This window comes from Schistocerca serialis, chromosome 4 (genome assembly GCF_023864345.2).
Source record: "Schistocerca serialis cubense isolate TAMUIC-IGC-003099 chromosome 4, iqSchSeri2.2, whole genome shotgun sequence".
NCBI lineage: Eukaryota > Metazoa > Arthropoda > Insecta > Orthoptera > Acrididae > Schistocerca > Schistocerca serialis.
Window position 1 is genome coordinate 245,285,388 of NC_064641.1, and position 14,531 is coordinate 245,299,918.

Below are 14,531 nucleotides of genomic sequence, written 5' to 3' on the forward strand. Positions count from 1 at the left end.
TCTGGAGGGTTCAGATAAAAAGAAAACAGACGACTGTTTGAACAAGACAGACGACTACAAAGGCTGACAAGAGGGTTACGAAAGAAGGAACAGTAGTCACACAGGCTAATAAAATAATTAAAGTAATGAATTTTTGACAATTGACGCACAAACAGATCAGGGGACGGCCATGGTAACCAGAATGGCTCCTTTTTATGCAAACCTTTTCATGGGCCAGGCTAGGCTGAGGCTTTCCTTGGATTCATAATCCTTCAGACCTGGTTTAGATACGCTGATGTCATCTTTGCCATATGGACTCACGCTGAGACTGATGTTAAAATTTCTAGAACCTCTAAATACCATCTCCCAATTAAATTTCACATGGCCCTATTCTGAATTCCATACCACTTTGCTTGACATTGATCTCATCCTCACTGGAGACCAACTACACACTTTTGTCCACATTAAACCTACTAACAAACAACAGTAATTACATTTTGATGGTTGCCATCCTTTCCATGTTAAATGTTCCCTCCCATCCAGCCTTGGCTTTCAAGGAAAATGTATTAGTTTGGATGCAAACTCTTTATAGCACTGCACCACCATTCCCACCTTAGCGATCACTGGACATAATTACCCCATCAGTCTAGTTCAAAAGCAGGTTTCCCAGGCCATCACATCCAATCCTTGTGCTGCTGATCCCTCTAAAAACAATGTCGGAGCACACCACTTGTCGCTTGGTATTATCCTGTTCTTGAATGTATTAATCAGCTGATTCGACAAGGCCATGACTCCCTAAAATCATGCCCTGGAATGAGATCCATTCTGTTTGAGAATAATGCCCACCACACCTTGAATACCTTTTTGTTGCCCTCCCAATCTCCACAATATCCTTGTCAGACCCTATACTCTTTCTGCACCCATCTCCCTACCTTATGGCTCCTTCCCCTGTGAACATCCCCTCTGCGCGACTTACCCTATTTACCCTCGTCTGTTATGTAAACACAGTTTGGCCTTTTACATCTGCAATACTACCACCAAGTTATCATTTAGGACAAATGGGTATAGGCTGGGAGTGTATCTGGCAACATACAATATCCTGTTGCAGAGCATGCTCTACAACATGACAGTCATGACAATGGTGCCTGTTTCACCACACGCGCCATCTGGATTCTTCCCCCCCAGACACCAGTTCCTCAGAACCCCGCAGGTGGGAACTAGTGCTACAACCTGTCCTCGGTTCTTACCATTCACCTTACCTTAATTTACTTTAATTTCTTCTGTCGCACCATATCTTCACAGTAACTAGTCCATTCTATACTCCATTTTAGTTTTCTGCATCTTTCATTTTCTGGCCTGTCTATTTTTCGCTGCCCTCCTCCCACCTCTGTTACATACAGTACACTTAGCTTTTTACTCTTAACTCGTGCACACTGTTTTAGCAGTAATCTCTATCTTTCATATTATCCTGTCTTCTATCTTTAAGCTCTCGGGTTTTCAAATCCCCTTAATTGCAGTTCACAACAATCAGTCTTTTCTTCCTGTCTTGTCCAGTAAGTTTCCCCTAACCCGGAGTCATGGGTGACTTTTCACAACTCTACCCCTTTTCCTTAACCTCTGCAGTCCTTTTCCTTCACCCCCTTTCCTTGCCCTTCAACCCTTCTGCTGGAAGGAGGAGCCACTGGCTCTGAAAGCTTGCATAAGTGAAACCCATTTTTTATGTGTGTTTGTTCTCCTGCCACATGTTGGTGAGTAGATTTCTTTATCTACCCAATTACATTATATTGTCAAAAATTTATTATTTTCATTGTTATGTTTAAAAAAATTGGGATTTCTGACAACAGCTTCATAATCCTTCTACTCTCTTATGAAGTTATTTGAAAAGAATCTGGCATAATTTAAAAATAATAGCAAGATTCATAAATTTAACTGAGCAAAAATAGCCCCCACTATCCACAACTTAGCTTTACCTTGCACAGAAACGAGCACAGTATGTGAAACTTCCTGGCAGATTAAAACTGTGTGCCCGACCGAGACTCGAACTCGGGACCTTTGCCTTTCGCGGGCAAGTGCTCTACCATCTGAGCTACCGAAGCACGACTCACGCCCGGTCCTCACAGCTTTACTTCTGCCAGTATCTCGTCTCCTACCTTCCAAACTTTACAGAAGGTTCGCAGGAGAGCTTCTGTAAAGTTTGGAAAGTAGGAGACGAGATACCGGCAGAAGTAAAGCTGTGAGGACCGGGCGTGAGTCGTGCTTCGGTAGCTCAGATGGTAGAGCACTTTCCCGTGAAAGGCAAAGGTCCCGAGTTCGAGTCTCGGTCGGGCACACAGTTTTAATCTGCCAGGAAGTTTCATATCAGCGCACACTCTGCTGCAGAGTGAAAATCTCATTCTGGAGCACAGTATGTATTCATGAACATATTCTATGTGAATTAAAAGGTACTGTCACACAATTAAAAACTTAAAAACAGACTGAAATTTATGTCTCCTGTACATCTCCTTCTCTTTAGAAGAATTTCTGAACAGAAATGTCAATTTCTGGTTATAGGTAAAAGAAAAAAAGAATCCAGTGATGTAAATGACCAGCATGTAGTTGTACACACAAACAAGTAACACATATGTAACTTGTAAATAGACTCATTTTATATTTTAAAATTGGTTAAGATGCTGTGTTTTTTTTTTTAAGTCATTGGTCATCTGACATGTTTGGCGTGGCCTGCCGTGAATTCCTCTCCTGCTCCAACCTTTTCATCTCAGAATAACAGTTTCAACCTATGTCCTCAACTATTTACTGGGTGTATTCCAATATATGTCTTTCTCATCAGTTTTGCTCTGTTTAGCTCCTTCTAGTACACTGGAATTTATTCTTGGATGTTTTAACAGGTGTCGTATCATTTTGTCCCTTTTTCTTTTCAGTGTTTGCCATGTATCCCTTTCCTTGCAAATTCTGTGGAGAACCTCCTCATACCTTACCTTATCAGTCTACCTAATTTTCAGTATTTGTCCGTCTTGCCATGTCTCAGACGCTTAGATTCTCCTCTGTTCCGGTTTTCGGTTAGTCTGTGTTTCACTAGTGTACAATGCTGTGCTCCAAACATACATTCTGTGAAATTTCTTCCTCAAATCAAGGCCTATGTTTGATACTAGTAGATTTCTCTTAGCCAGGAATGCCCTTTTTGCCAGTGTTAGCCTGTTTTTTATGTCCTTGCTCTTCTTGTCATAGGTTATTTTGTTGACTAGGTAACAGAATTACTTAACTTTTTCTACTCCTTGACACCGAGTACTGATGTTAAGTTTGTGGCTTTTCTCATACCTGCTACTTCTCATTACTTTCGTCTTTCTTTGGTTTACTCTTAATCCGTATTCTGTACTCATTAGACTGTTGATTCCATTCAGTACATCATGTAATTGTACTTTACTTTCACTGAAGATAGCAATGTCATCAGTGAATCTTATCATTGGTATCCTTTCCCCTTGAATTTTAATCCCACTCTTCAACCTCTCTTTTATTTCTGTCATTGCTTCTTTGATGTATAGACTGAACAATAGGAACGAAACACTACACCCTTGCTTTACACCCTATTTAATCCAAGCACTTCATTTTTGATCTCCCACTCGTATTGTTTCCTCTTGGTTCTTGTACATATTGTATACTACCCATCTTTTCCTATAGCTTACCACTATTTTTTTCAAAATTTTGAACTTCGTGCACCATAGTACATTATCTAATGCTTTTTCCAGTCTTTCTTCAGTCTTGCTACCATTGCAAACCACAGTGTCAGAACTGACTGACTGGTGGTTTTACCATTCCTAAAGCCAAACTTATCCTCATCTAACAGATCCTCAATTTTCTTTTCCATTTTTCTGTGTATTATTCTTGTCAGCAACTTGGTTGCATGAACTGTTAAACTGATTGTGCAATAATTCTCACACTTGTTGGCTTTGTAATCTTTGTCTGAAAATCTGATGGTATATCACCAGTCTCATACATTCTACATCATTGTTTTATTGCAACTTCTCCCAATGATTTTAGAGATTCCAATGGAATGTTACCTATCCCGTCTGCCTTATTTGATCTTATGTTTTCCAAAGCTCTTTTAAATTCGAATACTGGATCCCCTTTCTCTTCCTTGTTGACTCCTGTTTCTTCTTCTGTCATGACTTTTCCACCTTTCTGCTCTCTCCTCTGCATAACAGTGAAATTCTCATTGCACTCTTAGTGTTACCACCCTTGCATTTAGTTTCACCAAATGTTGTTCTGCCTTTTCTGCATGCTGAGTTAGTCCCTCTGACAATCATTTCTTTTTCTATTTCTTCACATTTTTCATGCAGCCATTTCACCTTAGCTTCCCTGCTCTTCCTCTTTATTTTGTTTCTAAATTACTTGTATTTCAATATTCCTGTCTTTCCCTGAACACTTTTGTGCTTCCTTCTTTCATCAATCAGTGGGAGTTTTTCTTCTGTCATCCATGGTTCCTTCACAGTTACCTCCCTTGTACCTGTGTTTCTTTCTTTTTTTCCCCAACTTCTTTGATTGTTCTTTTTAGAGATGTCCATTAGTCTCCAACTGAACTGCTGACTGAGCTGTTCATTATTGCAGTATCTACAGCCTCAGAGAACTTCAAGTGTATTTATTCTTTCTTCAGTATTGGTGTGTCCAACTTCTTTGCACTTTGATTCTTCCTGGCTGGTCTCTTAAACTTCAGCCTACTCTTCGTCACTACTACATTGTGATCTGAGTCTATAACAGCTCCTGGCTATGTCTTACAATCCAGTATCTGAATTCGGAATCTCTGCCTGACCACAATATAATATAACTGGAATCATCCCTTATCTCCGGGCCTTTTCCAAATATATCTTGTCATCGTGTGTTTCTCGAAGAGAATATTTGCTGTTACTAACTGATATTTATTGCAGAAATCGATTAGTATTTCTTCTCTCTTGTTTCTACTATCGAGCCCATATTTTCCCATGACTTTTTATTCTACTCCCTCCCCTACAGTGGCATTTCAATCCTCCATGACTATAAATTTTCATATCCCTTTACAGACTGAATTATCCATTCAATATCCTAATATACTTTTCCCATCTCTTTGTCTTATGCTTGTGACATTGGCATGTAAATCTGAACAATAGTCGTCGGTGCTGATTTGCTGTCAATTCCGATAACAACAACCCTTTCACTGAACTATTCACAGTAACTCATTCTCTGCTCTACTGCCCTCTTCAGCAACGAATCCTACTCCCGTTAATACCTTTTTCTGCTAATGTTGGTATTTCCCTACACTCGCCTGACCAGAAATCCTTGTCTTTCCATTTCGCTTCACTGACCCCCATTACATCTAGAGCGAGCCTTAGCATTTCCTTTTTCAATTTTTCTGGCTTTCTTACCAGTTCAAACTTTTGACATTCCACACCCTGACTTGTAGAGCGTTATCCTTCTATTGGTTGTCCAATCTTTTTCTCATGGTCATCTCTCTCTGGGCAGTCCCTTCCCGTGGATACAGTTGGGGATTAATCTGGAATCTTTTGCCAGTGGGTAGATCATCATGACACTTTTTCAGTTACAGTCCATGTACACTGTGGATACGCAATATGCATCTGTAATGTAGTGGTTTTCATTGTCTTCTGCATCCTCATGCTGTTGATCATTGCAGATTCCTGCCCCAAGGGCAAGAGAATGCCCTGAACATCTGTCCTCTCCTCTGCCCTCTGACAAGACTGTTGGCAGAACAAGGGTGACTTTCTATTCCAGAAGTCTTTGCCCACCGATGCTGATGATTTTTATTCAGAATTTACACAATGATGAGGTTTGAACCTGGTACCAGTACATTTTGATTACCTGTCAAAGATGCTACCCCTTAACAATTGGTTGCAAACTGATACACTGTTCAGTTATTTCATGTGCCAGTCATTAGTTCGTTCTCTCTCTCTCTCTCTCTCTCTCTCTCTCTCTCACTCACACACACACACACACACACACACACACACACACACACACACAAACGTTCCATGGCAAACAGATGAAGTAGAGAATTGCAATTCCTTCATTATGTTGCAGGTCTGGAAAAGGAACAAAATATTATCCAGCCAGAAGAAAGGGTGCAGGTGGAAAGTTACATTCAAAAAGTTAAAGGCATTAGAGATGTCCTCACAAGGGATCACATGAAAGTGGCCTTTTTTGGAAGGTTGGTGGTGACAGAGACATTATAATTAATTTTATTGTTTTCCCAGTGAATACTTTTATTTCCCATGATAATGATATTAGTTGATCAAGTTTTGTTTTCATATTTGTCATCTATATATAAAAATCAAATGGAAGTATAGTGGAAACAGGCAAGTAATAAAGCTCATCATATTTCAAAGTTTTCTTTATCATCATAAATATGAATACACAATTTATGGGTATTTCAATTGATAAGTATTTAAATGGCACAGCCCTTTTGACATTTTGGATATTGTCAGGTGCTTTGAGCAAGGCACTGTTACAGGATTCCTGATAAGCTTTTCTTCAGCAGATCTGTTTGGGAAATCTATACTTTCAAAGGCATATATATTGTCTCATTAAATCATTAAAAAAAATGCAATTTGTGACACTGAATGCTGACACTAAAACTGTAGTCAAGTATGTGTTCTGTTACCACTATAATACTGTTTGTGCACGCTTTGAACAAGGATTGCATAATCCTTTTCTTCCTGTTTTATATTTTGTTGAACTATTTTATAAGAACACACTAATGATGAAGTCTTTCAGGACAAGTAATGGGAAGAGCACGGTGATAAATGCCATGTTAAGAGACAAGATCCTACCTAGTGGCATTGGTCATACAACTAACTGTTTTCTACAAGTTGAAGGATCAGAAAATGGAGAAGCGTACCTTGTGACTGAAGACTCAAAAGAGAAGCAGAATGTAAAGGTATGAACATTTGTAACACTTAGAGGAATGCAGTTCCTGATGGGTTGTTCTTGAGAAAAACAGTTATTAATTTGAAATCTTTCAGTTTAGGAATTTTTTGTTAAATGTAAAAAGGACTTAAAAATATTGATAGAGGCTAAATATGGTGGTAGTGTGGGAGGTGTTGTCAAAGAGTTATGTCCTTATTCATCTATGGTGATAGGCAGTTGGTGTTGATCGGCTCAGAATCAAGTAATGATGGGAGAATGCGGTGCACACCCATTACAGGTATTCAGAAATTAATATTGAGTAAAACTATTTTGGACAGCCAAATGATGTGTAGATTGAAGTGAATAATTACTTTGAATGAAATCCTGAGAGAAATGTCATTAATACTTGCTACTTTTTAATATTAATTTATTTGATGGAATGATTGAAAATGGACTTACACAGATTGAACTTTATTGGGCAGGAATCTCTCTCTCTCTCTCTCTCTCTCTCTCTCTCTCTCTCTCTCTCTCTCTCTCTCTCTCTCTCGCGCGCGCGCGCGCCCACACACACACACACACACACCTTTTTGTATGAAACTATCACCATCATTTTCATAAATGAAAGGGTAAATTATTTATTTATGATTTGGAAAATAACATTCAATTTAATTTCAAGTTACAGCACTACCATCATGGAAGAGATCAAATCAGAGAAAATAGCCTCGATATTGTGCAGGCCTATGAGAAAACAGTAAAGAATTCAGATTGCAAACATATAGCTAAAAATAAAATAAATATAAATAGTTCACAACCATCCAAAAACTAATGTAATACATGCATTTTTTGCTAATGGAACAGGTAGTCTGTCAGCAGCAGGCTAGTTCTCTCAGATTTTTTGGTTCAATTCATTAATGGTGTGCTTTCAAGAGTCCTTCCAAGTTTTTGACCGTGATATTTTGATTGCAAACCAAGTCATCATTTTCAGGTGCTGAGATGTGTTTTAATGTGTACACTCTGCCTGGATTCCAACTAGGCTTTGAGTGTGTACAGCACAACTCACAGCTCCTGAAGAAGACAAACGACTGGGTCTGTCGTTGAAATATTGTGCAGGAAATAGGAATCATCAACTCAGCTGAATGCCCAAAAGCACACCCTTAATAATCACGATAGTTGCTTTCTGTATTTCCTCCTAGAGCACTAGAATCAAAATTACACTTTTTCTTATGGTGTTCATTGTGTATGTGTAAGTTGCCTCATGTATACAGTTCTCATAAATGTAGCATTCTTTTATTGATAGCCAAAAAAAAAGTACATTGCACTGAGTCTTTGCAGTAGGAGAGTAAGGAGGTTGACATAGCATTCTGTTTAGAAATGGGAATGAAATGGAGCAGCTGTCAGCATAGGCTCTAAGTCTTATTGCTTATTGTGAAATTTATTCTCCTGATTTTGTTTTCAGTCTGTTGGACAGTTGGCACATGCTCTCTGCAAAGAACGTTTGGGTGAAAGTACACTTGTCAGAATATTCTGGCCAAAAGATAAATGCCTTCTGCTGAGAGATGATGTAGTATTTGTGGACTCGCCAGGTATTGATGTGTCACCAAATCTTGATGAGTGGATTGACCGTCACTGCCTTGATGCAGATGTCTTTGTTCTTGTTGCCAACGCAGAATCTACTCTTATGGTTACGGTGTGTATGCCAATATATTTCTTTCAGTAACATAAGTATGTGTAGGAATGGGCTATAAAAATGTTGTCTGCTCAGCTATACCATCTAACTTTGTTTCAGTTTTGGCCCTGTATTATTGTTGATACAATAAATGTTACTATACATGAAACTGAGTAATATCTGTATGGATATTTGGCTATATTATTATGAAACTGAGAGAACTGAAACTGAAGAGGACCAATGAAAAGACTGTTTAAACATTGGTATTACATTACTTTTTAGTGCGAAAGGAAACCTGTTTACTGAATGACAAAATTTTGCTCTGGGAAAAAAACCTTCCTGTTGCCATACCATACTCTGTATTTTCTTTTTTTTTATATTAGTTGCTGATCATGCATTTAAGAAAAGTCCCTATTTATGTGTGTAAAGGTGTAGCAACAGGTATGATTTTTTCATTTTATCAGTTATGTGTAGGTAGCTGAACTGGAAGAACATTGCCAGCAAAGGACAGAGATCTGAATTCAGGTCCTAAGCTCATTCCTCCTCCCTCCCTTCCCCTTCCCCTCCCACCCATTCCCCTCCCACCCCTTCCCCGCCCCTCCCCTCCCCTCCCATTCCATCCCTCTGTCTCAGTTTATTGTCAACCACTGAAGAGCCTGAGCTTATCACAATTCCAGCATTAATTTTAATAGCTGGATGCCTTTCATAGTGCCACATTGCTACCTCAGTGGAAACACAGGACAGTCGTTTATGTCAACTATTTGTGAATTTGAAAGTTGCACATTTTTATGTATTAACTGTTTATCGTGTTTTGAGGAAGAGTTGCATTATGCCGTATGAACAGGCCATCCTAGTCTCATTCTTGGAATTCTTATAATCTTCTGTACAGGCAGAAAAAAGGTTATTTGGTATTCTTTCTTTCATAGTGCTGAGCTGTGGGTGGTTTAATTGACGCAATGCCCAGGCTATGCAAAGTAAAAATTCTAAGTGTGCTCAGTTGAAATTTTTTGGTACTTTGTACTCTAAATCTATAGAGGAGCAAGTAGCATAATTTGCCTTGTACGCTGTATATGAGGAAGCTCCAGAGCATGGACATAAAGGAGGATTCAGATATGTTTCAAAGACCTTGTACTTAAGCGGGGGCGGTGGCAAGGGGGAGGGCTATGGAGCCTAACCCCCCCTCCCCCCCCCCCCTATCCAATGGAGTATCATATTACACTGGATAAAATGACTTCAGAAATCAGTGAATATATTACTTCAACAGATTCAATCTTTTCTTTTATAATTATGTAGCAATATAGGTTGCACTGTATTTCAAACGCATTTAACAAAAGAATAAGTGCGGCAAATAGCTTACTATCTAAACCAATAAACATCATTTAACTCAAAATGGATGTCTTGTTATTGATTAATATACATTGGATGTATATTAATGTACCACTTACAATAATCAAGAAAGCTAAATATGCTCTTGCAAGTATCCATAAAGAAAGAGATTTGGACATTAAAAATACCATTGACATATTCATAAAAGGAAACGGAGATGAATGAGCATGATAAATTGGGCAGAAGACGGAAATATCCAGTGAATTTTGCTAAGGAATTTTTTTTATATTCATGTCATTTTCTGTGTCCAGAAAATTAATGAAAACTTATTTGTTGTAAATTGACCCCTTCATGGTTTATGTAATTTATAAAATCTTCCATCTTAAAATAAGTTTTCTTTTTCTTTACCCTGAGCTCCAAAGCAGTTACCAAAAACTACTTTTTAAGTAACACCAAATTTTACCAATTTATCAGTGGAGGACCCCAACTCTCCCTTTGTTAAGCAATATTCCATTCTCCCCTCCATAACCTCCCCCCCTCCCCCGACCAACTTTCAGAATCGCCCCTGTACTTAATGGTGAATTTCTGATATAAAACATGGGAATAGACTTTGTATATGATTATCTGATAGTTGAGAATGACATTTCACCTTGCAGATTCAACAAAATCACTGTGGAACCTTTATATAGAAGAATTATGATGCCCCAAGTAGTTGTCAATCAACAAATAACATTATCAGTCATGATGTCATTGTACAACTGTCTCACAAAACAGTACTGAGAAAGATAATACGCCAGTTGTCAGATGTGCAACATTATTAGTATGAGATAATTCCCCAATTTTGGCAAGGTTATTTGACAGCAAAGGGGTGAAACTTGTACTCAGGATGGACAACAAACTGGAGCAAAGGTTGAAGCATAAGATTGACAAGGGCAGAACTGGATGGGGAAAGTGGGAGTTTATGAAAAATAAAATATTAGGATTGTGAAATAAACCATCTGGGGGAAACTGTGAAATAAACCATCTGGGGGAAACAGGAAGAAACATTAAAGTAAGATGTAAAGAGCATAATAATAAAGAGAATGGCTCATTCTTCATGGCAAAGCATCTCAAGAGTGAGCATCATTTGTTGGGTAATATCACATACGGCGTGGGGGTATTGCCCTATTGCACTTTGAAGATAAAGGGTGGTTATTTCGAGAAAAATGGAGATTTTTTGCACTTTAAGAAAGGAATGTATCAGTGTGTTGAATGAAAAGACAGAAGTTTCCAAGGGCAATTTCTGGTGCCACTGTAGCAATGTCCTCTGTGGTAAGCTGCCACCAACTTTTTCAAAATAGACCGGATTTTCTGTTCTGAATGGATGCATATGTTGAAACATAGGTTTAGTATTGGTTTTTAGAATTTACTAGGACTTGGCATAAAATGTACATCAATTTTGTGAAGGACAGTGGCATCATTGGACACTGCGACATATGCCTTGCAAGGTACTACTATTTCTGGTAGGTGAAAGCAGCTGCCTTTAGTTTACAACTGCCCTTTGAGACTATAACACACCAACATGTTCCAGAAGAGTTTTATGTTTGACAATATGTGTTTGATGCTGGGGTTTTTATTTTTGACAGTGCTTAATGGTATAGAGGTTTGAAGGTATGTTTTATCATATTTTTTATGTGGGTGTAAGTACATGTAGTATTGTGAGTTATTGACTTTGTTTCCTTGTTTTATAGCACTTGATAATGGGATAATATAGTCCCTAAACAGGTTGTGATAAAAAAATTAAGTATTTGACAGTTGGTGCGTATATTTGTCAGTACCATAAAAAGTAGCCCATGGTTCATCACTACTCAAATTGTTAATATTCAGCCCATGATGCTTTCTCCCACTGATGAGAAATATGTTATAAAAGCAGAAGTCCTGCCATCAAGACTGTGCTGTTAAACAAAAACTGACAGATGAGACATCCTGTTAAGACTTAGGTTAGTGCTACAGATTTCTTGACCTATGAGATTGCCAAACATTCAGTCACTATCCTATAGCCATTTGTAGAAAAGCACACTCTCATATTAAAGATCGTCCTCACTTGAAAAATTAAAATCCCTCGGGTTGAGTCCAAGATGTACTATGGCTGCTCTTGATATTGTATCACTATTTATAATAGTTCCTCTGCATGAGATGATGCCACAGTTGTAATGTATTTATGCAAATGATTTTGCAAATCTCTTTAAGTACCAACTCACATTAACTTACTTTTAGTGGGACAACATATGCTATGTGCAAACTGGTGGTGCGGTTATGGGGGAACTCATTTAGTACAGTTTCAGTGAATTTCCATTTGGAAAAAAACTGAAGAAGCAGTCCTTTCAATGGCCAAGAACAAAATACAATTTGTTTTGGTGTGTTGATGACACTTTTGTTATATGACCACGCAGAGAAAATGAACCCCAACATTTCCTGGATGTTATTAATTCTAATGCAAGGTCTGTTCAGAAAATTCCAGAACTTCGTCCCCAAATTTTTTTTGCACTTACCTTTTACAAAATAGGGGTAATGCAGGAGTAGCTTTAATAATGAATAAAAAAAATAAGAATACGGCTAAGCTAATACAAACAGCGTAGTGAACGCATTATTGTGGCCAAGATAGATACGAAGCCCACGCCTACCACAGTAGTACAAGTTTATATGCCGACTAGCTCCGCAGGTGACGAAGAGATTGATGAAATGTATGATGACGTAAAAGAAATTCTTCAGATAGTGAAGGGAGATGAAAATTTAATGCTCATGGGTGACTGGAATTCGATAGTAGGAAAAGGAAGAGAAGGAAACGTAGTAGGTGAATATGGAATGGGGGTAAGGAATGAAAAAGGAAGCCGCATGGTAGAATTTTGCACAGAGCATAACTTAATCACAGCTAACACTTGGTTCAAGAATCGTGAAAGAAGGCTGTATACATGAAAGAATCCTGGAGATACTAGAAGGTATCAGATAGATTATATAATGGTAAGACAGAGATTTAGGAGCCAGGTTTTAAATTGTAAGACATTTCCAGGGGCAGATGTGGACTCTGACCACAATCTATTGGCTATGAACTATATATTAAAACTAAAGGAATTGCAAAAAGGTGGGAATTTAAGGAGATGGGACCTGGATAAACTGACAGAACCAGAGGTTGTACATAGCTGCATCAAACCAGTCTCTGGACTGAAGACCACAACAACATACCTTTCACTTACTGTACATGGACTGCTTCAAAATACTCTCCTCCACAATACCATTTCCACTTTCAGAAGTAGTCTTGGTACACCTGTTGCTGAACCGTGCCAAGTGCCATCGGTGAATTTTCTTTTATCTTGTCTACCACTGAAAATCTTCATCCTCTCAATGGGGTTTCCAACATTGGGGGAAAAAAAAGTCCACAGGGGCCAGGTCTAGAGACTACGAAGTATGAGGAACCACAGTGATTTCACCTTTTGTGCAATAGTCAAAGGACTTTATGATCTTGACTTACGAGCTGTGGTATGCCAAGATTTCATGACATGAGCCAACTGAAATGTTACATTCTTGTGCACTCTCTGTCAGTCAGTCTTTGATTGGCATGCACTATTTTGTTGGTGCTCCCCCACATGAGCGTCGTCGGTAGATGCCGAAGGGCGTCCTGAATGAGGGTCATCTTCAGCTTCCGTCCATCCATTTTTAAACTGTGTGAACCATTTGTAACACTGAGTATGGCTTAAGCACTCAGCACCGTAGGCTTCGTGCATCATTTGGTGTGTGTCTGTAAAAGTTTTCTTGAGTTTCATGCAAAATTTGATGCAGACATCTTGCTCCACTAACTCTGCCATCTCGAAATTCGCAAACTGTGTGACACAACGTTCTACTCACTACAGCACTGAACAATAACTGAGTTATAACAATGAAACTTCCAGCAGTTACACATTAAACGCAGGTGTGTGCAGGGATGCCAACAGCATTCTGCACCAATGAACCATTGATGCAAAATGACAAATGTTTTGAAATTTTTTGAATGGTCCTTGTACGAAGTTCACAACAGAAAAAAAGAGAAAGGAAGTCAAATTTCATTTTTGGATGTACATGGAATTAGAAAAACTGGTGGGATTTCTGGGCACAAAGTTTACAGAAGGCTCATACCTTCACAAAATTTTCAATTGGCATCTCAAAACAGAGGCGTGGAGGAATATACTGTGGTGGGCTTGGCTGAAAGAGTCTATCATCTGCAGTAGTGGGAGGAAAAGCTCAGTTATTTCAGAATTACTTAAGCAAAAATGGCTACTGTGATCGACAAGCAGGGCATTAGACTCTGAAAAGACCTGGAGCTTCTGGTGAAAAAGCAGCAACCGAAAGGTAATATGTTCCTCCCTTTTTTGCAGATGGTCACAGACCACTTTGTCAAAGTGTTAGGAGGTACAGTGTTGACACTGTGTGTAAACCAACAAGAAATGTATATGAATACTTTAATACTGTGGAGCGCCTAAGGCCACTACTTCCCACAGCGTGAGAATACCAAATCCCTTGCACATGTGGGGTAGAGTGCCCTGAAAGAAGCATCAACAACCAGCTTAAGAGCAGTTTTACTCCCAAATTTAACATAGAAGGAGAACAACTGTGATCTTATTGCTAAATAAACTAAACAGCTCCATCTCTTCCACTGTAC

The 14,531-nt window shown here is 38.7% G+C and overlaps 1 protein-coding gene across 9 annotated transcripts in view; it reads left to right on the forward strand.

Annotated features, from left to right (window-relative positions):
- Positions 1-14,531, forward strand: part of LOC126473643 (transmembrane GTPase Marf) — a 180,187-nt gene that overhangs the window by 90,670 nt on the left and 74,986 nt on the right. For all 9 annotated transcript variants that reach the window (XM_050100836.1, XM_050100834.1, XM_050100837.1 and 6 more), the window contains 3 exons: positions 6,043-6,169; positions 6,736-6,898; positions 8,324-8,554. In XM_050100836.1, the coding sequence (XP_049956793.1) occupies positions 6,043-6,169; positions 6,736-6,898; positions 8,324-8,554 (521 nt within the window). The remainder of the gene's footprint in view (positions 1-6,042; positions 6,170-6,735; positions 6,899-8,323; positions 8,555-14,531) is intronic.